Below are 26,717 nucleotides of genomic sequence, written 5' to 3' on the forward strand. Positions count from 1 at the left end.
CTGAGGACCCAGAGATACAGCTGACTGAGTCTGTGTGAGTATCGGTGAGTGTACGTTTGCTAGTGTGTGGTTCCTGACAAGTATCTGGGAGCTTTGGGCCACTCAGACTGGTCACAGGATGGAGGTTGATGAGGAGACATCAGGGTTGTTGGGGGATTAGAGATAAGGTATGTAAAGCACTAAATGCAGTACTGATAATCCCAAGGACTTGATAAGGAAACAAAACAGTGAAAACGTGTTGGTGAATCATTGTGATTGATCCCTGAAGGTCACATAAGTGGTTGGCCGTGGAGTTGGGACCAGAAGTTCAGGTTTCCCCAGAGACTGGATTCCAAGCCCAGTGCTCTCTCCAATGAAATGCTCCAACTCTGAGATAGCAGGCACTTTGGCGCAAATTGTAGTCATTGCAGTGGTTGACCCTGTATAATATCTGTGGTGGCAGGATGGGGCTGAATATTACCCAAGAAAAAAGGTAAAAGAATTGGGCATCCCATGGAAACATTGATTTAACCCTCTTTCTTTTGGACCTCAACATGAATGACAGCGAAACACTAGCCCACTCCTCAGGATTCCCCAGGGATTTTTATGGATAGCAGTGATGAGTCATATTTTGAGCTTGTACATTATGACTTGCACATACTGTTTTCGCACAGAGTCTTCAAAATGTCCTTAACCTTAGTTTTCTACTATCCAGTTTGGTAATCCCACTTGTTTAAAATTGAATGTGAAGGTTGTTTTCTTTTCTTTTCTTTTCTTTTTTTTGCCATTTTTAGGTTGTAATTATCAGTTTCCTGGGAGAAACAAAGAAGTCTCCCAGATCTTCCCTCTCTGTACTGTAAATACTGTGCTATTTGGTAAATGGTCAAAGAGGTTCAGAGGTTGTGCCTCTGAAGGTTTTTTTGGAGTTCAGTTTCAACCAAAGGGGTAAAAAAATAAAATAAAATCAAGGCAAAGCAATGAGTGCCTGATTGCTAAGGACTCTGGGTCCTTAGGATATAGTCTTTGTGGTATATGACAAATCTCCACTTCTTTTTTTTTAAGATTTATTTATTATTTATTTATTTAATTTATTTTTGGCCGCGTCGGGTCTTAGTTGTGGCACGCGGACTCTTCATTGTGGTGCACGCGGGCACAGGATTTTCTCTTCTCTAGTTGTGGCCCACAGGCTCCAGGGCACGTGGGCTCTTTAGTTTGTAGCACGTGGGCTGTCGTCCAGGCGCGCGAGCTCAGTAGTTGTGGCATGTGGGCTTAGTTGCCCCGCGGCGTGTGGGATCTTACTTCCCCGACCAGGGATCGAACCCGCGTCCCCTGCATTGGAAGGCAGATTCTTTACCACTGTACCGCCAGGGAAGTCCCCATCTCCACGTTTTGACTGTGGGACCCAGGCTTGGCCAAGCTAAATACCATTGCTCTGGCTATAGGAAGAGATGATGGATGGATACCTGGATAGGAATAGATTCATGACCCAAATAGGCCAATGAGTTTTATCAGGATTTTTTTCTCCTACAGATATCAGGAAAGAGATACCCCCTTTTTGGCAAGTTTCTCGAGCCGAAAGATGGCCTATGCCTGGAAATATGATCAGCCATCCCTGCTAGCCTGTGGGAACAACCTGCCTGAGAAACACACCAACTGAGAGGAAAGCAGAACTGAGACGTGAGCAGAAAAAGGTAGGGTCTCGAGCATATTCCTTGATCCTTCTGTGCCTGAAACCAACCCTGGCCTCACGCTAGCTACACAAGCCAAGGCCCTGGTTGTCTTAAGTTGTTTAAGTCAGATGTTTTCACTTAAATAGATCCTTTACTCACATTATTCCATTAGCCTTATTATACCTATTCTGTAGATAAGGAAACTGAGATTCTGAAAGGTTAAGTGTTTTGTTCAAGCTAACACAGCTGGGAAATGGTGCGGCCTGGATTTGAGATTGGGATGTTCTGCTTCTATAGAGCATGCTGTTTCCATAGCCTGATGCAGCCTCAGTGAGTATGGCTAATGGAGCTGGTCAAGCCAGACCTTGATGTCACCAAGGGGACAGGCACTGACTCTCTTGTTTTACTAGCTCATGGGCTTACCAATGACATTAGACACTCCAGGCTGGCACACTCAGGGTCAGACAGGCTAAACTTGGTTTTTGGATCCCATGCTGCGTGCCCGGCAGCTCTGGGAATCCCTTTTTATTCAGGCTTCCCAAGTTGCAGAAACTGCTAACTGGACCAGATGAGACCTGGCTGGCCTCCAGGCAGCCAGGCTGCTGCTGAGAAGACAGAGATTCTGCAAACAGAAACACCCCAGGGAGATGCACTCGGCTTTGAGGTGCTGAGACTCCCACCTCCACATTCTGAAGCTAAGGAAAAAAGAGCAGAAGCTGTTCTAATGTGAGAAAACAGTATCTTTAATATTTAAGTAACAAAACATGGAGGTCAATACTCAGTGCATGTACAATAAGACAGAGCAGCAACAAAAAAAATTTACAAAGCGCACTCTAACTACATGGAAGCTTTCAAACAATTAAGTGTTGGATAGAAAATGTGCTAATTAAAAGCCCAGCTGAGCCACACCTCAGGGCCTCAGACCTGACTAGGGACTTGGTGGTGGTGCGGGGGAGAGTTCACTGTGTTCATGGCCTTCCACTCAAACCCTGAGAACCCTGAACAATCTCCATGTCCTACATTGCTCAGCTTTCTCCCTCCCAACCTCCACTTTGTGTGTGTGTGTGTGTGTGTGTGTGTGTGTGCGTGCACTTGCTGACTTTTTTTTAATTTTAATTTTTTTTTTTTACAGTAGGTCCTTGTTGGTTATGTAATTTAAACATAGCAGTGTGTGCATGTCAATCCCAAACTTCCAATCTGTCCCTCCCTCTTACCCTTCCCCACTGGTGACCGTAAGTTCATTCTCTAAGTCTGTGAGTCTGTTTCTGTTTTGTAAATAAGTTCATTGGTATCATTTTTTTTTAGATTCTGCATGTAAGCGATATCATATGATATTTGTCTTTCTCTCTCTGACTTATTTCACTTAGTATGATAATCTCCAGGTCCATCCTAGTTTTATCTGTTCATCCTTTACCCCATCTTAGACAATGATTTTCATGAGCGCTCTTATGTGGTTTGGCCTAAAACCATTGCTGTCTCATTGAGAAGTGTCTCTGGGTTTACTGCTTGGATTCTTGGTGAACACAAGTCCTCTCTGTTTAATGGGCCATGATCTGGTTTCCCCGCCCCCCCGCCCTGCCCCCCCCCCCCCCCCCCCCCCCCCCCCCCCCCGCCCAAGTAGTCTTTACAGCCTGAAGACCCCTATGAATATTCACCCATCTCCTTGGAGGCCACTTTCATATGCACTATTGGCCTGAGGACTTTTTTCCTCCAAAGAATAACCCAATGGTCAGATTCCCCCAGTGCCAGCGCTGTTCCCTGAGTAGGTAGTTTTGAGAGATTGGCCTTACCTCAGTTTCCTGGGGGGGCCCTATTCTGGCTCTCGTGCTGGGATGGGATTCTGGTGGCCTGGAAGAAGGAGGTTAGGCTTTTGGCAGTAGTGATGCACACAAGGAAGGCGTGTGGCTGCAGAGAGTTCTCGAACATCCAACGGTCCAACCACTCAAGATGAATTTAGTGAAGGGACCAGCTTTCAGTGTCACAAGGTGACCACAGTGCCAAGTAAGTGCTACCCTCAACTCTTAGCGGCCTGCAGCCATGGAAGTGTGGACACCTGTCACTTGGAAATATTACATTCAGGCTCATCACTTTTTAAAAAAAGAACCAGTTTCAACTCACTTCCTAGGACCTGCTGTGTTCCATTATTTGGTTTTTACATGGATTACACTGATTCTATCATCTATAATCAGAGCCCAGGAGACCTCAAAGGGAAAGAAATAGGATCAGTGAGCATTTCATGAAATTTGGCCTTAAATGTGATTTTACAAAGTACAATGCAACATCAGAGCAATTATTTGTTTCATTTTCTTCTATTCATGTGCAGTGGTGAGGCTGATTCACAGAGACAGTATATCATTTCACTAATACATTATTTATTCTAAGTATATTTAGAACCAAATATATTTAGATTACCAAAAAAAAATAAAGAAAAAAGAAAAAAAATTCTTTTCTCATTCCTCTGAGGACAGTTTCTGGCCTGTGGCAGAAAGAGGACCTGCAGTGGGGAGTCCAGCTAGAATTAGCAGATGTTAGCAGAAGTGGAAAAGGTTGGTTTCGTCAAACTGAAATCACTTCGGTCCAAGTAACGTTCAAGATCATAGTGTAAGAAAACTGAGATAATGAGCTGCAGATACGATAAATATTTTTCCCTACTAACTTTCCTTCAATCGGTGTTATTAGTAGCCAAGTTAGGGCGGGGGTGGGGGGAAGGGGCAAAAATCGAATAGCAGAAAATGATGTCTTTTGATTGACTCTGTTTTTCCTTTCATAATTGTTCTGGGGGATGAGTTGGGAAATAGATCATCAATGGGCCATTGGCTAGAAGGAGGAGGGAGAGTCTGCCTAAATTATCTAAGTGATTGATAGGAATTCAAACCACATTCTATCATCAGATTAAAAAGGTTATGTTAAAAAAAAGAAAAGGATTGGAAGGATTGGAAAGATTGGAAAATGAATCGGAAAAGGATTGGAGGATTGGAAAATGTGGGCTATAGTCTCTAAGGCACATCTGCTAACTCAGCTGTTTCGTGATGGAACATTTAGAGACAGAGGCCGGTGTCCAAGACCATCTGGCCTCACCACAGGTGAAACCAAGGCTTTCTAACTTCCAACTGTGAGTCAAAAGCAATTAGAAATCAAGGTAAAATGTCCTTGTTTTGGGGTGAGCTCTAGTTGGGGGATTTCTTCTGCTCCTGCCGAGGTGTCTTGGAGGGCTACACGTAGTCGTACTTGGAAGGATGAGATTGTCCCTCATCTTCTGTGCGGGCACCCCCATCGTATATCTTCTTGTTTTTGGTGTTGGACTCAAAGACAGTACTGGCTTTGAAGCCTCCAGGCCTGTAGGCAACATTGTGGCCCGAGGCGTGATAAGAGACGGCTTTGTAGCTGAAAGCAAAAGAAATATTCTATGATCATAGATGTATTTGGTAGGAGGACAAACTACTCATTTTCCCTAGGATGTCTGACTTTTAGCACTGAAAGTCCAGTGTCCCAGGAAACCCTTAGTCCTCGGCAAACTGAGACAGTTGCTTCCCTGGGCTTTGGGACACTGGCTTTTCAGCCTCTGTGGTAGAGCAGAATTTCTTGCTTTGTATTAGAGCTGGGGGGTTAGTGACTAGTGAGTTCCCTCTGTTCATCAATTAAGATGAAGCGGAACCAGAAATGATGTCCAGGTGAACATGGTCATGCCAAAGAATCACAGAATTTGTGAGCTGGGAGGTATTTACATGCAACCCATCTCCCCTAATCTGCTTAGTATGTGGATGAGGTAACAGAGGCTCAGAGAGGGCAAATGACTGGCTAGAGGTCACGGGGCTGGTGAACAGGAGCACCTGACTGGGATCCAGGTCTCCCAACCCCAGGCCCAGTTACAGAGGCACAACAGGCATTCTCAGCGGCGGTGCTACTAACATTTTGGAACGGATACTTCTTTGCTGTAGGGGCCTGTCCTGTGCTCTGTAGGATATTTAGCACCAGATTCCAGGATCACCCAACCCCTCCACCCCAAAGCTGTAACCATCAAGAGTCTTCAGATGTTGCCCAATATCTCCTGGGGACCAGCGCAGGGGGGGGTGGGGGTGGGAGGTGGGTAAAATTGCTCCCAGCTGAGGACCATTGAGTTACAGAATACTGGAGTCGGGGCGGGGGTGGGGGGGAACCTAGAGGGCTGGGTTTTTCCTTCAATAGCATCCTTTCTAAATCTGCTCAGGCTGAAATAGGCCTGTTCTCGTGTTTAGGTCTCCTCGTAAAAGATAAGGTTCACGATCCTCTTGTCAGTAGAGTTCTTCCGTGTACCTATACTGATCATTCTGCCTGCAAATGATATGTTAAAATGGACTCGGATAAAACATCGGATTGCATTGGGACGGGGAGACTCACTTGGTTTCCTCGGGCGTCAGGCCCCGGCACGTGATGCACATCAGCACGCCCCCAATTAGCGTGAGGCCTCCAGCGACCCAGCCGACAAACAGAGCCGCACCAAAGGTGTACCTGGGTGGGGAGACGGTGGCTGTGAATGTGGTTGGCTCAACTCCCCGGGCTCTACCCAGTGAACCTGGCCATGCCCATCCTCTCTGTCCCCACTTTGGGATTCTACATCTATCCCAGCCCGCTCCTGAACACAGCCCTTTGGGTCGCAGTCAACTGAATCAGGTGTCCTGGAGAATAGAATTGGGACTGAAGCTACTCAGCAAGAAAGCTGTGGGATTCTTAGGCCCCTAGCATCACTCAGGCATAGAATTAATTGTAAACTTCTAATTTCAGAGAAACATCTCAGGAGATCCCCCTCCCTCCCTATTGGCAAAGGGAAGTGTCTTGAAGGTTTGGTAAGAGAAGTTTGAGAGATTAGGGAATCAGTCTCAAGTTATTATTTCAGAAGGAATTTTGGTCTCTTGGGTTCTTACTGTGGATAAATCTCTAACTCAAGTAACCCTGGTAACCATCCATGCCGGTAGGAGCATTAAGTTTAGAAAGACCTAATGTGAAGAGATCAGTCATTCTTTCATTCATTTCTTTACTCATTTGTTCAACAAGTATTTATTGAGCTCCTACTATGTGCCTGGCACTGCCAGGCACTGGGACAAAGGGATGAAAAAAACGGACATAGACCCCACCCTCATGGTGCTTCTGTTCCAGTCCACACTGAATTCCAGTCCACCAAGGCTGGTGCCCTTCCCCTTGGAGGGTTGCCTCCAATGGGACTCAATTACATCAAAACAGAATTGTCTGAGAACAAAATCTCTGAAGTTGCCTGCCCAAGGGACACGGGAATGTTCTAAGGAGATGGTGTAAGAGAGTGATGGCGGGCATTAGCGCTGGGTGCCAGGCAGGTGGGTGACTCCTCAGGCAGGGGCAGTGACACCAGGCACCCAGATACTGCGGTCAAGGCGAGCTCTTCAAAGTAGGGTGACCAACCATCCTGATGTGCCTGTGACAGAGAAGTTTCCCAGGATCTGGGACTATCAGTGCTAAAACTGGGAAAATCCCAGGAAAACCAGGACGAGTTGATCAACATGCTTCTAAGTAGCCCTTGTAGTCAAGAGACCATGAGGGGATGGTAAAGGAGGATGAGGGCAGCTTATGGGGATCACATTTTTTCCTATTCTTGAAATAAAGCAGGAACATGGGTGGCGAGTGGAGTTCCAGGGAGCCAGAGAGTAATGGATTTATCACATGCTCACGCTCATCTGTCTCCCATGATGGTGCTGCTAGAGAAATACCAAGTGTATCCACTCCAGAGATGACGGGTCACTTAGGTATAATATTTACATTGCTCTCCCAGAACAAGATCTTTCTCCTTCAGGAATTTGCTGCTGCTTCTTGCTATGAAATACGTCCCTTTGAAGTGGCTAAATGAATATAGGTATTGGAATTGCTCTTCCATCTTTGAAAAGTTCTACTCTGCTTCCGACACCAAATTACAGTGAGGTTTCATCTCCCTCCACTAGACCGTGACCTCCGTGAGAACGAGGACCTTGTCGTTATCCCCAGACCTCAGAAGAGTGCCTGTATGTTCGATACATTTGTAGAATGAATGAATGAATGAATGAGAGAAAGAGCAGCCGTACAAGGAAGAAACATTACTTTTCTCATCTGTACCGCACCTCCCTCATTTCGATTCCAGCTTTGCCCTGTCCCTAGCTGGGTTCCCGTCATGGACTGGAGATGTGGGGGTGACGCTCATTTACAGGCTTGGGTTAGCAGTGCCTGTTTCATTGCCACCACAATGGGGCCTGTGTCAGAGTGGTAGATAAATACTGTGAACTGTCGCTGTATTTCAATGCAAATGTCAGATCAGCCTCAAGTCATATCGCCAAGGATATTTCACTGAAATGAAGCTTATGAATTTACAGATCATTGTTGATTTATGATATGGCATGGTTGCCTCTGATAAATTTTTGCTATTTCAGGCGCTGACAGTCACATTAGGCATACGTGTTTAATCGGATTTTTACAACAATGTTCACCACGGAATACTGAGACTAGATCAGGGGGTTACCTGGTCTGGACGGTCTGCACCATCCCACCCATGCTGGTGTACATGTTAGCTGTGGACATCCAGAAGTTAGTCACCAGCATGTTGGCAAATACAGACACTCCAGCGATTGCACAGAGACCTGTGGGCAAGGAAAAGAAAACTCCGGAGTCAGCTTTAAATGGATCACATTGTTTGTGAGGCAATGTATGTTTAAACGAGTTTAGAGGAGCAGGCTGCAGAATATGCTATTCCTATAACAGGATGGTCAATCCAAGCATCGATTATTGAATTCCCACTGTGAGTCAGACCCTGTGCTAGGTGCCTACACTCTTTTATCTCTCCAGTTGAGGAAGGATTTGTACGTGCGCAGAAAGAGATTTTCCATCTTGGGACCAGGGGTCAGTAGTACAAATATTTTGGGCCTGGTTCTTTGATGATGTCAAGGGCTTTTCCCTTAAAATTATTTTCTAAAGTCTCACCAAAATAATGCCTTTAGGGATTGAGTCACATGTCTACCTAGAGTTGAGAATCTCTCATAATGAGGCGAGGGTGGCAGCTAAGAGGGACACCAGCACTCACGATAATTCTGTAGAGTGTAAGTGAGCCTTAATCCCAGATCTTGAATCCCAGCGTGTTAAGCTCTGATCCATGTTCAAACCACGCTCACTAGGGAGAAGCCCTGTCCTCTGCCAGAATGATTTTGCTTTGACATTCCTGGATGCGCATGTGAGAGAGGGAACCCCAGGCTCCTTGTTTACCTGAGATGATGAACATGATCCCGGAGGTCAGTGTCATTTTGGCTTTGGCAGAGTCATCCATGCCGCCAATGCGGATGCACTTGAGGGCGAAGATGGACACCAGGAGGCCAATGATGCTCAGGACGATGCCCACAATCATCAGGGCTCGCACTGCCTGCAGCATGGCTGCGGGGCGAGGGGCAAGACACAAGCAGACAAGTAAGACCACCTCAGCGTGATTGAGTAGGCTCTGGTGTAATACAACCAAACAACTACAGCCAACCAGCACCAAACTGCTGAGAAAAGGCAAGTCCATAAACTGGGAACCTTATCATCCTCAGGGGATATGAAATGGTGAAAAACGCAAAACCATCGCTTACACTCCCCTGATTGATGAAAGACATGCACGCAGGAGTCTATAGAATGAGAAAATTATGAACTGTTGGAGCTGGGAGGGCCAAGGGAATTTAGCTACTTCATGTCCTCATTTTAAAGCTTGATAACCTGGGGTCCAAGAAGGGGGAAATGGCTTGACTGAGGTGCCATGAAAAATTATTGATAGAGCTTATAGTAAAACTGTGTTGCTTTGACTTCTAACCCAAACATCTTTCTTCTCTAGTCTTTCCATAGGAACTCAGTGCTTCATAGGGTTGTGTCCACTTCCAGAAAGCTCAATACTCACTCACAGCCTATAATGAAGCAAGGTCACTAGGTGGTATACCAGGGGCACTGTATTGTTGCCTCTTCCCAAAGAGACTACTAAGGTCGTGGTGAGCTGTAGGTTTGACGATTATATCAATCTCAGGCCTTTCAGCACAACCACAGTTTATCAGCAGTTCCCTTTCCAGGAATCAATGGAAGCTGTACATCCTGCTGGGACTCGCCTGCAGTGGCCTCCCCTCCAGATATTTCCAAAGAGGTTTCTAGTGCGTCCTTAAGGTGCAGTGACTCATCCCAACAGTTTTTTACTGAGCCTGCATGACTAGGCATGGGGATGACCGTGAGTAACAGGTCGGATATGGTCTCTGCCCTCATGGAGCTTATGCCAAAGCGGGGAAAGAAAGTCATTAAACATGTCCACCACAAGCATAATTAATTTTACAAAAGGAAGATAAATTAGTTCTTGTGTCTTCCAGAGGGAAAGGCCACTAGTGTGGGTAGTTCTGGTAGAGCAGAACTGAAGAACCATGTGAAGCAAAGCAGAGAGCTCTGTCCTATTCTAGTTGTCATAGCCAACTGCTACTTTTTTTTTTCTGGTACGCGGAGCCTCTCACTGTTGTGGCCTCTCCCATTGCGGAGCACAGGCTCCGGACGCGCAGGCTCAGCGGCCATGGCTCACGGGCCCAGCCGCTCCGCGGCATGTGAGATCTTCCTAGACCGGGGCTCAAACCTGTGTCCCCTGCATCGGCAGGCAGACTCTCAACCACTGCGCCACCAGGGAAGCCCGCCAACTTCTACTTTTAATTGAAAGCTATTAGGGACTTTTCAACGTTAAGAGATTGAATCCATATAAAAACTCCCTTGCAATGTAGGTAGTATTATTATCTCTATTTTATGATTGAAGAAATTGAGACTCAGAGGTTAAATAACTGCCCAAAGACACATATCAAGGGAAAGGCAGAGCTGGGGGTCAAACCTTGGAATGTTTCAAAATGGTTATTTTCCCATCACAATACATTGCTCTGAGGTCCTTTATCCTGGAAAAACAGGTAGAGTTCTGGCTGCCAGCAAGGTATGGGGGTCTGTAAGCTCCTAACAGAATGTATCCTTCAAACTTGGAGACTAGACCATAAAATGTCATCCTCTGAAATGGATGCTAAGAATGTATAGAGGAATATTCTCCAAAAGTCATCTCAGGGAATTGCCTGTCCCAGGAGATTATTTATAAATGTGACTCTCAAGACAAGGGAGCCCTGGGAGGAATTCTCTCCAGTCTCTTAGGGAAGATGTCATCTCAAATATGGCCAATATCAGGAGAGCTGCCTGCTTATTCACTCTAACGTGTGTATCATAAAGCAATTTGTCATGATGGAAGAATTGGAAATCAATGAAAGATATTGAAAACAGGAGAGGTAGATCAGTTCATTAGAGAGCCTTCTGCAGTGTCTGAGGAATGGAGGCCCCGGCAACTTGCTCATCAGGTAGTGAGACAATGGTAACCAGCTACTCTAGCTCTGTGCCATTGACTTCCATTCACTTAATTCTGATTCTCTTCTCCCTAAAGAAACTTCTGCTTTTAACTTTGCTTCCCTGCTGGGAAGAGATTTCTATAAGCATCCATCCTCAGTCTTGGTCCTATTAACCACTATATTCTGGGGGTAGATGTGTTGGTGTACGGTGTGGATCAATCTTCCAGGATCTGACCATTCATTCCTAGAAGAATTGCTGAACATTAGCGTCTTGGGCTTGCAGTTTCCTGATGCTAGAGCCACGGTGGCCCCAATAAGGTGAAAAGAACTCATGAGGGCTTAAGAGTGGCCTCTGGATCCACTCCTTAATATAGGAGGACTCTAGTGTGTCACCTCTGTTTTCCAAAGCCTTGCCCAATGGCTTTGTTGACCCCACACATACTGGGAACAAACACCTCATCCATTCCCTCATTAACAAATGCAGGCATGTGACATCTACTTGTGTATTTATTTATACCTTTGTGTATTCATCCAGCACACGTTGGTATACTTTCATAGTCAAACATTAACAGATTCATGCGCTCATCCATGAATTCATTCATTCATCCATTCATTCATCCATCATGTATTCTTAAGCTCAAATTCTCTGCAAAGCCCTTTGCCAGATGCTGTAGGAAGAATAAAATTTCATGAGAAATAATCTCTGTCTTCAAGCAGCTTACAACCTGGAAAGATTATATTTTCACTGGAAATCCTGAACCTCAAATTTCTTTTCACCTTGGGAGTACCTTGGCTAAGAAATCATAATAGAACCCCTTTCTGACAGTCACTCATCGTGTGGTTCTAGCTCTCTTTCACACACACAATTAAACTCTAAGGCTGTGGTTCAGGACAGCTGTGGAGAGGACATTTGTGGGGCAGCCCCAGACTTCAGGAAATACCCTCAGGGCTCTTCTATTTTTGCATTTTGCTACCAGAAAACTGGACCTATGAGAGGAGGAAGGGACTTTGACTTTCCTTCCGTCTTGTCCTCATGGGCCTCTTATGAACTTCAAATCTACTCAGGAACCTGTTAAAGGTTTTAAAAACTGCTCTTGTTCTGATATTTTAAGCCTTAAGCCATTCAGAGAACAAAATCCTTTATCCCTTTTGAGAAGCACCTGGCAAGGCATCTGGTTAAAACAACTAAAACCCAACCAACCAACCAACCAATCAATCAACCAATCAACCAGCCAAATAAACAATATTAACCAAGTAGGATAAAAAATATCCCTTCCTCATTCTATGCAAAATTTTACTCATCCTGGACTGTTGGCAAGGATGGGGTCACTGAATCTCTTTAACTGAGTGGTTCTACTATTTGTTCCTGAAAACATACCATGTATGTGCTATGGCTGTGGCTGAAGTATGTGGTCTTCCCTGACATTGCTGGATTAGAAGGGATGGTGATGCCAGCTGGTGGGAGGTGAAAGCACCGGGCTTGCCTGATGTGGAGAGCAGCTGCTGCTGTGTGTGCCACAGGATTCTTTGGGTACCGAAGCCGTAGCCAGCCTGTCTTTGCCTTTGCAAAGACAGCCTTTGCCTCAGGCTCTCAGATGCCCTCTTGCCTTTGCTGGGTCAGGTATGCATGACAAGACCTCATTCTTTACTGCTCTCTCTTGATCTCTGGATTTCTGATGAACACTGGTACCTGCTTTGAACCAGGGGTCCACCCTGACCCTGAGCTCCTTTTTATTTTTTAGAATCTCCTTCTAGGGTTAGGGTTAGATTACCACTTTCTTTTAGCCTGTGGTTGGGCAAAGACACACTGTCTTAAATCTTGCGGGGCCACTGTCAGAGCCACAACTCTGGACCTGGATGGATGAACCAAGATCTTCCTTGCTTTGGAGACCACTTGTGGGTGTTCTTCTGAGGGTGGGAGCTGTGATGGGGGCAGCTGTCAGGAAGCGAGGGGAAATGTTCTTCACTACTCATTGCTGGAACCCCCCTATGTCTAGTAATGACCATGAGGATGCATGGTGGTGACCCGAACTTCCTTTCCATCTGGAAGATTCTACCACCTGGAATACTAATCCGTCTCCATGGATAAGTCACCAGAGGAACTGCTTCCAAAGGAGGTAAGATTTCTCTTTTAGCCTCTCTGTCTCTTATTTGATATTCTGAGCAAGGGGCATAGGCTTATCAGCTGATAACAGGTGAGTCAACGGGTTCTATAGACTGATTCCCTGCACCAAAGGTGTGACTACAGCATTCTTTCCAATGAACAAAGACGTATTATCAGACCTGAAAGGTGGGCAGGATTCAGGGCTGACAGAAGCAAACAGAAAAATGGGAACTCAGTTTCCGCCCCCACCCCCCACCGTTGCAATATATCTTATTCCCCCAAAGTAGCTATGAACTGACAGGCAAGGCGTGGTTCCCAATCCTGGCTGTACCTTAACCTCTCCTGGGGAAACTTCTAAAGAAATGTTAATGTTTTGCCTTGATCCCTAGGGATTTTCATTTAATTGTTCAGTGACATAAAATTGCAAGGAATAATCTGGGAAACAGCCCTCAAGAGGGCTTCGGAGGAGGTGCTCAGAATGGAGAGTTGAGAGGAAAGAGTTCCCAGTGGCTGACATCACTAAGCTGGCTAGGGGGTGTGGGTGGGGCTGATGAGACCGCAAGTCACAAAGTGCCAAAGACTGGAAATGGGGCCTTTGTTGGGGTGGGAGGGGGAGGACCCATATCTTCAGGCACAGCTTGGCTTCAGATTGAAGGCAGGAATGGCTGGTGGAGGAGCCCAAAGGAGGGGATCCCAGAGGAAGGAAGTCTAAGGCCAGACCTCAGAGGGAAAGCCCTTCAGAACAAGGTGGGAAGGCTTTGATTCTCTAGAGATCCCAGGGAACTGATATGGAGGTCCTGGGTATCTCATGAAAACCTGCAGACTTCATGATACCAGGTGAGTGTCATTAGGCAAGTCTTTTAACCTCACGGAAGCCAAGTCTCCTCAACTCTGGAGTGGGATAGAGATATTTCTTGCAAAGAAGTGTTGTGAGGATCAGATGCTGCTTGGCCCCAGCATGGAACTAAGCCAGCCTCAGTAAGTTTTAGTTTCTTCCCCTTCCCTAAAAAGAAGTTATCTCTCCATAGAGAACAAACTAGTGGTTACCAGTGGGGAGCGGGGGCGGGGCAATATAGGGGTGTGGGAGTGGGAGATACAAACTATCGGGTGTAATCTAGGCTACAGGGATGTATTGAACAACACGGGGAATGTAGCCAACATTTGATAATAACTGTAACTGGAAAGTAAGCTTTAAAAATTGTATAAAAATTAATTTAAAACAATAAAACAATTTGAAAAAAAGCAGTTATCTCTCTCCAACCTGACACGGCTTTGATTTGTGTTAACCGTGTACAAACCTGAATCCTCTCACATGGTGATTAATATAGTTGAGAATTTGAAAGCCATGGGTGAGAGAGTGTGAAGGGCAGGAATGGAAGAAGACTTGGGAAGAGGAGGAAGAGAAAGGCCTGGACCAAGGTAGGGGGGAAGATCTCCTCTTATTCACAATATTTCAGGATGCCAGTTGACACTGTAGTCACTCCTGCTGCCTTGAGGACTGGCTATTCTTAAATCCACACTGTTCTCCAAGGCCATACATGATCAACGATTTAAAGTATCTCCTCTCCCACACACTCAGTCCCAAGAAATGTCTTTCCTGGATTTTGGTGGGATCCTGTTTCCCCGATGCAGACCGGCAGGGCTGGGGTCCCCCTCTGTGAAGGCTGCCTGGAGCTTTTCAGAGTTTCAGATTTGTGAGCAGTTGTCGGGAGTGGTACAGAGATCTGTGGGATCCTTTTTCATTTGGGGATGTGAGGGGGCTTCAGGGAGGAGATGGTATTGAGCTGGACCTCACATATGGGAAGATTTGTGCAGGTAGCAGTTGGGGTGTAAGGTGGGGACATTTGGGCAGTAGGGGCAGTGGGTATCCAGGACCAAGCCCAAGGCCTAGTAAATGGACAGGGAAAACCTTAGGCTGTGGGCAAAGGGCTGGTAAGAGATGGGTCAGGGAAGGGAGGTGAGCAATGCAGGAGGGTGTGGGTGTCAGGCTGTCATGTCTGCACCTAATTAAGCTGGGAGTGGGGAACCATGGAAGCTGGTTAGGTCTTGAAATATCCAGGGAGATGAGAGGTGAGAACTGGAAGTTGGTGACTGGAAGATTCTGCCCGACCTTCTGTCACAATCAAAGCAGAAAACACTCTAAAGAGATGAAGGATAGAAACCAGAGGTTAAGAGTGAGGGGTGGTAGAAAAATTGAGCCTTTTAATTTGATTGTCAGTGAGCCGGGGAGAGACAGAAATTGACGATGATCCGCATCAAGAGAAGGTTTTCCAGTAAAGGAGGATATGAGCATAAGAGAGGAGGGAAGATGAAAGAGGCAGAAAGGAGAGGGGCTGAGCAGCGGTGACGGCCAGACAGGAGGGCGTGGGGCCTTCAGAGCCAGGGTGGAGAGGTCGGCCTTGGGCGGGAGGGAGGGAGGGAGGGGATCTTGTTCTGCAGAGAGGTGGGGAGATGAGGAGAGGTTCTGGGAGGGCTCAGGGAGGATGGGATCCCTCGATAGAACAGGAAAGACCATGAGAGTGGCAGCGATGGGGTCTGGCCATTTAGGGGAGTGGGGGTATTCGGGAGCCCCATGTGTAGAAAAATACAGAATGAGCAAGAGATTGATAACAGGTGATGGGGCCCTGGGTTAATGAGCTGAAGTCATGGAATGTCATGCCTTAATTTTCAACATAAGGTCAATCTTATTTTTTCATTTAATAGTTAAAATTAGCTAGCAACTCAACAATCCACGGTCTCACATCTCCTCCCTTCTGACCTTTGCCCTCACGCTATAGCATCATCCCTCCTCCAGGGTTTCCTTCCCTCCGGCCAGGTTCTACCACCCTTGATTCTCTAAGCAGGTCTCAGTCAGGGATGGGTCTGTCCTGCAACACAAGTGGCTTCTAAAAATGGAGTCAATACCCCAATTCTTCCACTCTGCCACCCACCTTCTATTTCTTTCTACACATGGAGATGAATTAATTGAATTGCTCTTTACAATTCAATTTCAAGGGCTTCACAGGCTCCTAACAGTTTTGTGCAAACTTATTCCCCTCTACCTGTCCACAAAGTGTTTGTTTCAGAGAGGCAAAACCCAGCCCTGCTTTCCTTTCCTCACCAAACTCACATCTGGGCCGCTCCTTAGAGCCACTGATCAGCCTGACCTTTTACTTCTTTTTGCTTTAAAAAACAAATGCAAGTAGAGCTTCCATAATATCTAGAATGCAAAGTTCCTGTGATTCCTATTTGAAATAATTATCTGTATGAGAAACAGGGATTTAGCTGATTTTATCTTCAGGGGTGAAACGATGTCACATTTATAATTATACTTATATTCTGAAATTATTATAATATCATTACAATTCTATAATTATATTTTGACATGCATTGTTTTTTAGGAGTGCAGACCAGAACCTCTCAACACAAATGCAGAGAAAATATATTTATAGTTTAATGGCAATGTATACTTTCTGGCACCTACAGAGAACTCCAGCTTTTCAAAGGAAAAATTAATTGAATTGATAATGAAATGATATTAGCTCCCAATAAACTTTTTGGACTGGAAGAAAATATTCACCATCCTACCTACTCCCATGTGTGTGCAGGCAAGAGCAATGCACATACATGCACACGATTACTTTTCTCCTTGAGAAACATTGTCTATTCTAGTACCATGAGCTTGTCCTCACAATAGACCCATTCTTTTCAAGACTTGCTTCCTTACTAGCAATTCCTTTGACCTGAGTACGAAGTCTCCGATATTCACCGCTACGACTATAGCCCTCTTTGACACCGGGTCAACTTCTCCTCTTATTCACACCTCCGATCCGAAGCCCGTGCTGCAAGGGTCATGCCCTGCGCGCATCTCACCAGTCCCTCCTGGCTGCGGTGAGAGAAGCAGGCCCTTCCCTGCCTCACCTGTGCCCTCGCCTACCTGGCAGGCCCAGGATGGTGAAGTAGGGCCGGCACTGGGTGAAGCCGGAGCTCTGCTGCACGCAGCTGCGCCAGAGCCCTTCGTACTGGAACACGGCGGTGACAGGGTTGTCGTACAGGTCCTGGGTGCTCCACGTGTCCATCACCGTGGCAGTGATGCAGCCGGCCAGGCCCAGCATGGACAGCAGGAAGCCCACCACTTGACATGTGGTGGTGGACATGGCTTGGGTCACCGTCCTCCCACCCAGCTGCCTCCTTCGTCCTGCTGTGCTCCTGGGGAGCTGCTCTGATTAGATGGTTTCCCTCAGCCCTTAGTGTTTGCTCACAGTGTTTTCCTTAGATAGTTCAGTTTCACTCTTGGTTCAAGGGCATTATTTTTTCATTTGTTAGGGAAGCAGCCCCAAGAGGCACTTGTCCCGCTGCACCGCGAAGGCCCAGCTGGTTTAAGGGCGAGGCAGTCTGAGTGCACCCCCGCCCCATCCTGGCTCGGGCTCTGCCCAGAGGGCGCCACCCTCTGGGGAAGAAGCGCAGCTGAGACCCCCCCCACCCCCCTCACCCCCCCGCCCCGCACCACCACCACCAAAAAAAAAAAGCCCTTCCTTTAGGCTCTGCTCATCACAGGAAACCACTTCGCCTGACCTCACTTAAAAAAAAAAAGGCTCCAGGAATCTCCTCTTACACCAGATGTTAACATTTTCTCCTCACGACTAAAACCACGTTTCACTGACAGTTCCATTTTGATCTTACAGAAATGGGTGGGGCAGGTATTATTATTTCCCACCCATATTTTTTTGGGGGGGGCTGTGAGTCAAGCGACCTACAAACAGGTTAAGAAACTTGCCCAAGTGCCTTGAGCCACAGCTACTTTTTTTTTTTTTTTTTTTTTTTTTTGCGGTACGCGGGCCTCTCACTGTTGCGGCCTCTCCCGTTGCGAAGCACAGGCTCCGGACGCGCAGGCTCAGCGGCCATGGCTCACGGGCCCAGCCGCTCCGCGGCATGTGGGATCTTCCCGGACCAGGACAGGAACCCGTGTCCCCTGCATCGGCAGGCGGACTCTCAACCACTGCACCACCAGGGAAGCCCCCACAGCTACTTTAAAGATGACAAAGGTGGAGCTCCCATCTCAACTTCCAATCTGGGGCTCCTTCTCTGTTTCCATATGGAGTGGCAGAGGCAGGCAGAGTTGTCCCCTCTTTTGAGAACAGGAAGCCAAATCCTAGAGATAGGCTCTCGGTCCACTGATATTGGAACTGGGATGAGAAGAAGCAGGGCATTGTATTGACGGCCATCTCACCCTTTCACTCCTGTTGCAAGAACCACGTGAAGACCACGTGGCATGCAGACATGGAAGTTCCACAAAGGCCAGGAGGAGGGAACAGGGCAGGCTGGGCCAGAGACCCTGACCTGGTTACTGAGAGGCCTAGCATCTGCTCCTGACACTGTCCCTAACACGCCGTGTGCTGTGTGATTTGGAACAAATGGCTCAACCTCTGTGGGTCACAGTTTTTTCATCTGTAACATGGACAGATTAAACTAGAACACTTCAGAGCCCATTCAGGTCTCACACACTGTCACCTTCTACATTTTGCAAAAGCGGTTTTCACTACAGTTGGTCAAAATATCAGGATTATATAGTCACACAAAAGAGAGACTTGGCTGGAGATCAGCCATGGTGTTTTGTCTACATAATTTGATTTTAGAATTATGTTAGGGAACTGATGGACCTGCTGCTTCCCGTAGGTGGTGTGTGTCTGGCCTCCGAATTCAGACACATTTTAATGAGACTTTCCCCAAATCTGGATGTCAGGGCCCTGATACACAGCCCCACACACCCATGTTCCAATCTCTAGCCTGCAGACAGGTTCTCCCGGAAACAGGCCTGTGCATCTGGACATTTCAATGTTATCTTGGGTGCACCCAGCCACCACTCCCACGGCTTTATTCCCAGTAAACACAGAAAGCAAATATGCAAGGTCTCCCCTCTGATTTGAATGGAGGCAATGCTCCCCTCAACCGCACACCTTGCTTTAGGTTCTGTGATCAGTGTTTGTAGAGGAAAAAGAATGAGTCAGGAAACCCAGAAGACGAGAGCAGGCAAGAGTTACATGACTAAAGTCAAGTCGTGGCTCTGTATCCCCTGAACTGAGCTACAAGGCCAAGTCTGAAATGTAGGTAGAAGGCAGCTAGAAGAAGTGACTGTTCTCTGCTTGTGGACAGGGATCGACCGATTCAACTGGAAAATGTTGGAGTAAGTCAGGAATGATTCTGCCACTGTGTCTGTGGACAGAGCTCATTTTACTCTTTTTTCAACTAAGAGGCAGGCTTTTTATCCACAAAGAGATCTGTAAGAGTTTGGTTTCCAGTTGTTCATTTTATGACATCTGTCTACCCCCTCCCCACACATTGACTACAATACCACCAGAACAGTAGATTGAAAATGGAAACATTAAAACGAAAAAGTTATTATAGTTATCTATTCTGATTCATGGAGGTTTCCCCACCCACTCTCCTATGCAAATGTTTTTATGCAAAATTTCAGGACAGAAAAAACAAAGTTATTCAGGTAATAAGGAATTAAGCTTTCTTTCTTGCTTGAAATGGCGACAGTGGCTTTATGTTTTTGGAGGAAGGAAAAGTTAAGTTTAAAGGATAAACTAAAGTTCCCTCTACCCAGGCAGAATACTGAACGAGTAGAGAGAAATTCTAAGTCTATACACTTTTTAAAATATGAAATAAGTACTAACATGCTTTAAAACATGTGAAAGATGGGATTTTTCACTTCCTGGTGAGTTTTCTGTGCTCCAAAATGAGTGGACCACTGCTTTAGCTGTCACTGCCAAAGAGTGAATGGGGGTCCGCAGAGGAACATCTGGCTTTCTTGTTCATGGCAACAGGCTTTGTTAAAATATATTAAATGTATCTCTAATGATAGTGATAGTTTGTGGTCTGATTATAATAGTATATAATAATAATGGTAATAATTCACGGTATGTGTTTAACAATAATGAGGTTGTTACAACTTTGTTTAATCACCTTTAAAATAGAGCAAAAATTTTTGCTGACTTCTTAGGGGGAATCGTCCCTATATTCAACTTTAAATTTGGTTCTGGTGGTGGCATTTCAGGTTGTAAATTTCCAGGAGCTTGTATTATTTTACTGACATTGGAGAAAACATTTCCCCTACCTTTTCTTTATCTCATTTTAGGAATATTAATATAACACCATCTATGGCAATTAGGCAAAATGGTGGTCAAATAGCAATATAAAATATCATAGCTAGGAATATAGGAGGAGTAAAATTAGTATTATTAGCAAGACAAATGATTGATACATCTATTGATTTTTTTCTTTTAAACTGTTAACACACTTTATATTCTTAATTCCTGACTCTACCTTTTGGTACTCAAAATAGAAAATTTAGAAGTAGGGAAAATTTAAAAAAATCTTACAGTTTTAAATCCTAGACAAAATATCTGGCATACTTTCTTTTTAATCCATTCTCTGTATATATTTTTACATGATTAAGAGATTATACGATTTCATGTTTTGTGCTTTTCACTTGATTGCATACATTGTTTAATATATTTAATTTAGTATATTAATATCCCATTAATAGAAGTACTACTATTCACTAAAACAGCATCTATTCTTATATAGTTAGATTATATCCCTTCCCCAGTTTTTTTTTTTTTGTATGAAAAACAATGTTATGATGAACATTTTTCACATAACTCTTTGCTAGCATTTCTGATTACTCTTTTAGGACAGATTCCTAAGAGAGGAATTAAGATGTCAAAGGGTGTGAGGTTTTAAAAAATCTTTCTTATGTAGAAGCAGATTTTTTTTTCTATGAATTTTATTCCTAGCAGCAGTATTTGAAAGATCTTGCCTCATCGTACCCTTACCTACACTGTGAATTTGGTAAGTTATACACGATCACTTGTTTTGATTTGCATTACTTTGATTACTAATGAGTTTGAAACTATAGTTTTTAAACAAATATTTATGGAGCCTTTGTTTTTCCCTTTTCTTGAGTTGTCAGTTTGTACTTCTTCCTCATTTATTTGCTGGAATTTTAGCATTTTTCTACCAATTTATATGAATTATTTATTTGTTAAGGATCTTAATATATTGCTATGATTACTAAAAAGATCTTTTCACATCAATTATTTCCTTTTTAGTGTTTTTCATGGTTCTAGAAAAAATACAGCGTATTCCATTTATATTTTATTTATATGTTCCATTTATAGGTTCACAGTACATGGTGCATAATAATACGTGCTTAATAAAAATCTGTTGAATGATGTAGTAAAATGACTGTTCTTTTCTATGCTTAGGAATTTAATTTCCATTTAGAAATGATATTAGAATTATAGAAAGTTTAAAAGTATTTTATGTATCTTTACATTTAATTAATCTGGAATCTATTTTGGTTTATAGTCTATGATTCTTTTTTTCCCTCAAAAAAAGTTAATCAATAATTTTTACAGCACTCACTGAATAACCTTCCCTCTCCCCATGCTTTGTAAAACCTCCTCTATCTATATTAAATTCACGTATATGTCTTTCTAATTTTAGACTTTGTTCCATTGACCTTCTGTCCATCTTTGGGCCGAAGCACCCTTTTAATTATCACAGCTTTAGAATTTGGTTGAATATCTGGCCGAGTTAGCTCTTTACTTTTGTATTATTCTTAAAAAAAACATTTAAAAGTTAATTTCATCTACTTTCTTCTTATAGATAACCACTTTGTCAAGTTCCCAAAGGAAAACTCTTACTAGCATTTTGATTAGAATTCTTGTAATATTATCCACACAAGCTTATGCTCTGCAGAAATTCTTCCTGGGTTTGAATTCTCACCTGCCACTTACTACTACAGTGTCACTGGGCAAATTCTACAGCCTTTTTGTGCTTCAGTTTCCTTATCTATAAAATGGAGGTAATACCACTACTTACCTCATAGTGTTGTTGTGAAAATTAAAGTTAAGTGTAAGGTAATTTATGTAAATTTATACAACCATGTAAATTATATTTAAAATATAAATGAACATATGCTAATTCCTTGAGCCAATGCCTAGCACAGGGTAAGGTCTTAATACATTTTATTATTTTTGTAATTAGTTAATTATATTATTTATTATTATACATTAATTAGGAACAAATTCACATCTTTATAATATTCCTATCTAGGAACCTGTAGTATATATTTCCATTTAATTGACATTTAAAATTTTCTTAGTAAACCTCTTTTTTCATCTTTATCCTTGCCTAATATTTACACTTGATCTTAGCCAAAAGGCCGAGAAGCGATCCTTGCCTAATATTTAAAGATATTATTCCTAAGTGTTTAACACATATTGTATTGTGTTGCCTCACAAGGAGGTCTAAGTTATTTTAATTCTCTTAATACACTACACTCTCTCATGCCACTGTGTCTTTTCCAATGATGTTCCTCTCTTTCTGGAAAATTCTTTACCTCTTTATCTTCCTGGGTAACTCATACTTCTTGTTAGTAACTCAGCTCAGCTGTCAGTTCCTTTAGGAATTCCCTTCCGTCATGTCTGCTGACTATGCTTTATTGCAGTGATTCTTAACTGGGGCTGCTTTTGCCCCAGGGGATACATGGCAATGTCTGGAGACATCTTTGTTGTCGCAACTGGGGAGGGAGAGGTGCTGCTACTCCCATCTAGTGGATGGAGGCCAAGGATGCTGCTAAATAGCCTATAATGTACAGAACAGTACCCTACGAAAAAGAATTACGTGGCCTAAACTGTCAGTAGTGCCGAGGTTGAGAAACCTTGCATTGCAATGGTTTGTTCATCCTCTGTCTCTCTTTCTAGATTTGTGAGCCTTTTGATATCTATGTTCCCCGTGTGCAGACAGCTTGGGACATAGTAGGTGCTCAATAAATGTTTGTTGAACAAATAAACGTTCTTTCTAGCGCCACGATTTCTGTGTTACTGGGTTTTAAAATTTAAAAAAAATTTTTTTTAATTTCAAATTTTAATTAATTAAAACATTTATTTTGTGTTATTGTTTATTTCCTATTATTTCTGCCTGTGTAGGGGGACCAGAGGCTTTGCCTTTCTTTCCTTATCCCTGCCAAGAGGAGACCTTGTCCAAACCCGGTCAGCCCAGGACAGGGTGGCTGCCAGTGATGGTTCTGGTGAAAAGACTTTGCCTAGGAAGGTTGGCTGCCAGTCCTATGGCTCAGATTTCTCTGGAGGGTTTGCCTGTGCCTGACTTCTTCCCTCTGAGCCTGAGTATCTGTGTTTGCGTTCTTGGGAGTATATAGCTTCTCCATGGAAATTAAAATATTCTGTGCTTACATTACATGCCATTACATGGCAATGGAAAGGAAGTTAAAACAAGTATGTTCCAGATCCTCAGGCTAGCCACTTACGGTTTGGGTTCATTTTGGTGTCTATGATCATGTTTATATCAGGGGTCAGTGAAGTGATAGCCTCAGCTGCTACTTGAACAAAGGGTTCATTCCAGCTCAAATAGAAATGGAGTCAGGGGAATTTCTCCCTACCTTGTGGCACTGGCACCATGAGCTCAGACAACTGTGCCCTGGTGGTCAATATTCTGTCCTGTCTTTGCATAAACCCGATTGCAACAGTTAGTGGTGGTAAATACACAGCAGAGAACTATTCCACCCCAATTCCATAAATAATTGGGTTGATAGCCTTAGAGCCACATTCAGTAGTTACACATCCCAATCTCACCTCAAATGAACAAGACCATTGCAAAAAGCAGCAAGTCACAGATGCCTCATCACTACAGACTCAAGAGGATGATTCTCTGATGGGGTGGTGCCTACGTGTAACATGTGAGTACCTCGAATTTATTAATACCATTTTGTAAAACAAACCCACGTGAATAGAGAATCTGCATTAATAATACTAAAGGCAAAACATTGAGAAAGGTGAAATACAAAATCGGACTTGAGGCTGTCTCTGTCTTGTTAAACTCCAAACGAAAACCAACAATATACCTAACACCAGATGAATTTTGACGTTTGTGTTTATTAGTGTTTTAGTGGTATTTACATTACACTTGCAAGTGTGGCTTTGGTCCTTGTATAAGATTTATATGCATTAGGAATTTAAATCTATTGTTATACGTGTTTATATTAAAGTGACACTAAAATGAATATAATTGAAATCAACATTGAGGGGCTGCAAGAATTTCTTTCTTTTAAAAGCGATTCCTACAAAATTCTCTTTGAAAAATCCTTCTCTGAACTATCTAGTTGCAGGATCTTCACATATGAACACACACAAAATTTCTAAGAGAAGGCCCTAGAGCAGTTTCAGTCTGGCTCAGTTTTAGCTCTGTGCACGTGGGCAAGTCACTTTGCCCTTCTAAGTCTCCCTCTCTTAACCTGCAAAATAAGTACCGGGGTTGTTGACAGCTGTTGCTAGTCCAGGACACTCCCCAAGACTGCAGCCCCAATCTTAGGCAAGAGGGGAGGATAGGAAAGGTGTCTTTGCACTGGGAATTCCTGCTTTGTGTCTGAGAGCCTTGGGGCTACCAGTTAGGGCTGCGAGCTGGGGCTTAGGTGCAGGCAGGTCTGAGCCCTGGCTCCATTTGCATGTGACTTTGGGCAAGTTACCCCAGCTCAGCTTCCTTGTTTCTAAAAAAGTGGTAGTGATAGCACCAAGTTCACAGGGTGACTTGTAGAGATTACACAAAATATTGCAAGGCAGTTGTCGGCTCAAGTGCTAGTGCCAGGTCTGCCATAGTTATTTGCCCTTTGTGAAGCCGTATGACTCCTCAGATGTCACGTGGGCGCTCTGTGCACGAGAGGTCAGCCTCAGGCTGACTCTCTCCTTCGTGGCCTCTAGCTCTGCATGGACACAGGTCCATGGACCAGACCTCTGAGAGATTTGGGGCGTTTTGCATTTGAGGTGAGTGAGAATCCCTAGGGCAGATGGTTAGCCCCGAAGCTCAGGAGGGGTCAGTAGGACATAGGGATGTGGGAGTGGCTCGCCTTCCTCCAGTCCCTGGTGGAGGGAGACCTCACTGAATTGGCAGCTGGTCACCCATGGATCTGGTTCACATTCTCCTGTTTGTACCCAGGCCCTTCATCTCTTAGCTTGGCATTCGATGCTCTTCATCATCATCTCCGTAAAAACCCTCTTCTCCAGCCAAGGTCATTCCTTCATTTTCTCGCAAGTCAGACTTGGGTGGAAGCACCCCCATGCCTTTTCCCATGCTGTTTTTCCTCCTGGGATGCTGCCCCTCTAACTCTTAACTACCTTTCAAGGGTCACTTGTGGGATTTCCTTCTCGGTGGGTCTCTTCCTGAGCAGGTCATCTTCATCTCATCTACTGCAGCACCGGCCTTCTGTCCTCCTTCGTTGTCACCTTGTCATACCCAGCCCGCAGAGCACTTTCACATTTTGTGGGGGGGGGGGGCGCCAGGCCCACAGAATCCTGAGGTCGTAGTGAGCTCTCCATCCATAGGTGTGGAATGTATAAAAGACTGAGTCACTGCGTCACTGAGTCTTTACCTCTTACCTTCTGTGTGGGTCTAAGTCTTGACCCTGCAGCCAAATGGGGAATTCCTGCAGGAGAAGCCCTAGTTCTATTTCTGACCCTCTTTACTGTGTCCACCTTAGGAAATGCCTCTCTCCAGACTTTGATGTATATTTATGGAAGGAAAAAAGAACTAAGAAATAAAAATGACACGTGTATTCATTGTCTTACTCTGTTACCTGAGTGAAAGATACTTTTAACATTCTCTACTCTTGAGACTTGAATTTCTTCAAGTTAACATGACCCATCTACAAATCCTTGAAAACAAATCCTTGTGTGGCTAATATGCCAGTCTGGACATCACACCCACACCCCTTTGCCCCGCACAGTGGAGTGCACTTTCTACAAGGGTCCTCTGTGCAGAGAGTGCCCTGAAGCTGGTTCCATGTGACCAATATGTTCTGGAGGTCGGGAGACTCAGAGAAGGGGCGTATCTGGCGCCTCCGTCCCTGAGAAATGCAGCACCCAGTTCTTTTTCTCTGTCCCTTTCCTCTGCTCCCTTTCTGTTGCTGCTACATGCTGAGGTGTCCCCTGGAAGCTGGGACCAGGCACAGGGGGGGCTGGAGATGGAACTCCGTTCAGGAGATTCACAGTCCCCAACTCAGGGAGGGGAGATCTCTAGGGCTAAAGGAAGGAAGTGGCTATGATCTGGGCCTCCTGAGTCCTCTTCCTGTTGGTGATTGAGACAATGCTATTGCTTGCATAGGAGTTATTTAAAAATGTGCCCAATGGGGAGAACTGGGTACCATCCAGTTAGGGATACAGGAGCCCTACCAGCTCTAGGAAGCTCCTCTCCCTAAGTTTCCTGCACTCCTGTTCCTACCTTGGTGGTGGAGGCTTTTGCTTCTCCCTCCCCCGTGGTCCTTCTGTGGTGCGCCAGACAGAGGCCACTGTCTCCTGTCCACCTCTGTCTTCCCCCACATCCTGCCAGGTACCAGCCCTTACCTGGCAGCCCCAGCAGGGTGAAGTAGCCCCGGCACTCGGTGAACCCAGAGCTCTCTCGGACACAGGAGCGCCACAGCCCTTGGTAGTTGAATACAGCTGTCACCGGGTTGTTGTACAGATCCTGGGTGCTCCACTGGTCCATGCAGGTGGCGGCAATGATGCCCGCAACCCCAAGCAGTGAAATCACAAACCCCAAGCCCTGGCAGGCGGTCACGGACAT

At 44.8% G+C, this 26,717-nt stretch overlaps 1 protein-coding gene across 2 annotated transcripts; it reads right to left on the reverse strand.

Annotated features, from left to right (window-relative positions):
* Positions 1-3,282: 3,282 nt before the first annotated feature.
* Positions 3,283-26,717, reverse strand: CLDN18 (claudin 18). 2 transcript variants are annotated; one of them, XM_030873532.2, is made up of 5 exons: positions 26,498-26,717; positions 8,883-9,047; positions 8,146-8,263; positions 6,027-6,137; positions 3,283-5,033 (listed from the first exon to the last, which is right to left on the reverse strand). In XM_030873532.2, the coding sequence occupies exons 1-5, from the start codon at positions 26,715-26,717 to the stop codon at positions 4,862-4,864; spliced, it is 786 nt and encodes a 261-aa protein (XP_030729392.1). In that variant the 3' UTR covers positions 3,283-4,861. The 2 variants fall into 2 exon arrangements, with proteins under 2 accessions (XP_030729392.1, XP_030729391.1); XM_030873531.3 differs by lacking the exon at positions 26,498-26,717 and adding an exon at positions 17,011-17,307.

This window comes from Globicephala melas, chromosome 4 (genome assembly GCF_963455315.2).
Source record: "Globicephala melas chromosome 4, mGloMel1.2, whole genome shotgun sequence".
NCBI classification, from domain to species: domain Eukaryota; kingdom Metazoa; phylum Chordata; class Mammalia; order Artiodactyla; family Delphinidae; genus Globicephala; species Globicephala melas.

Excerpts from the sequence above, each read along its gene's own strand:
- CLDN18 (XM_030873532.2), bottom strand. The coding sequence starts at position 26,717 with ATGTCCGTGACCGCCTGCCAGGGCTTGGGGTTTGTGATTTCACTGCTT. Across the intron at positions 8,264-8,882 it reads GATCATGTTCATCATCTCAG|GTCTCTGTGCAATCGCTGGA; the intron begins GTAAACAAGGAG and ends CCTTGCCCACAG. Across the intron at positions 6,138-8,145 it reads GTGCAGACCGTCCAGACCAG|GTACACCTTTGGTGCGGCTC; the intron begins GTAACCCCCTGA and ends CTCCCCACCCAG.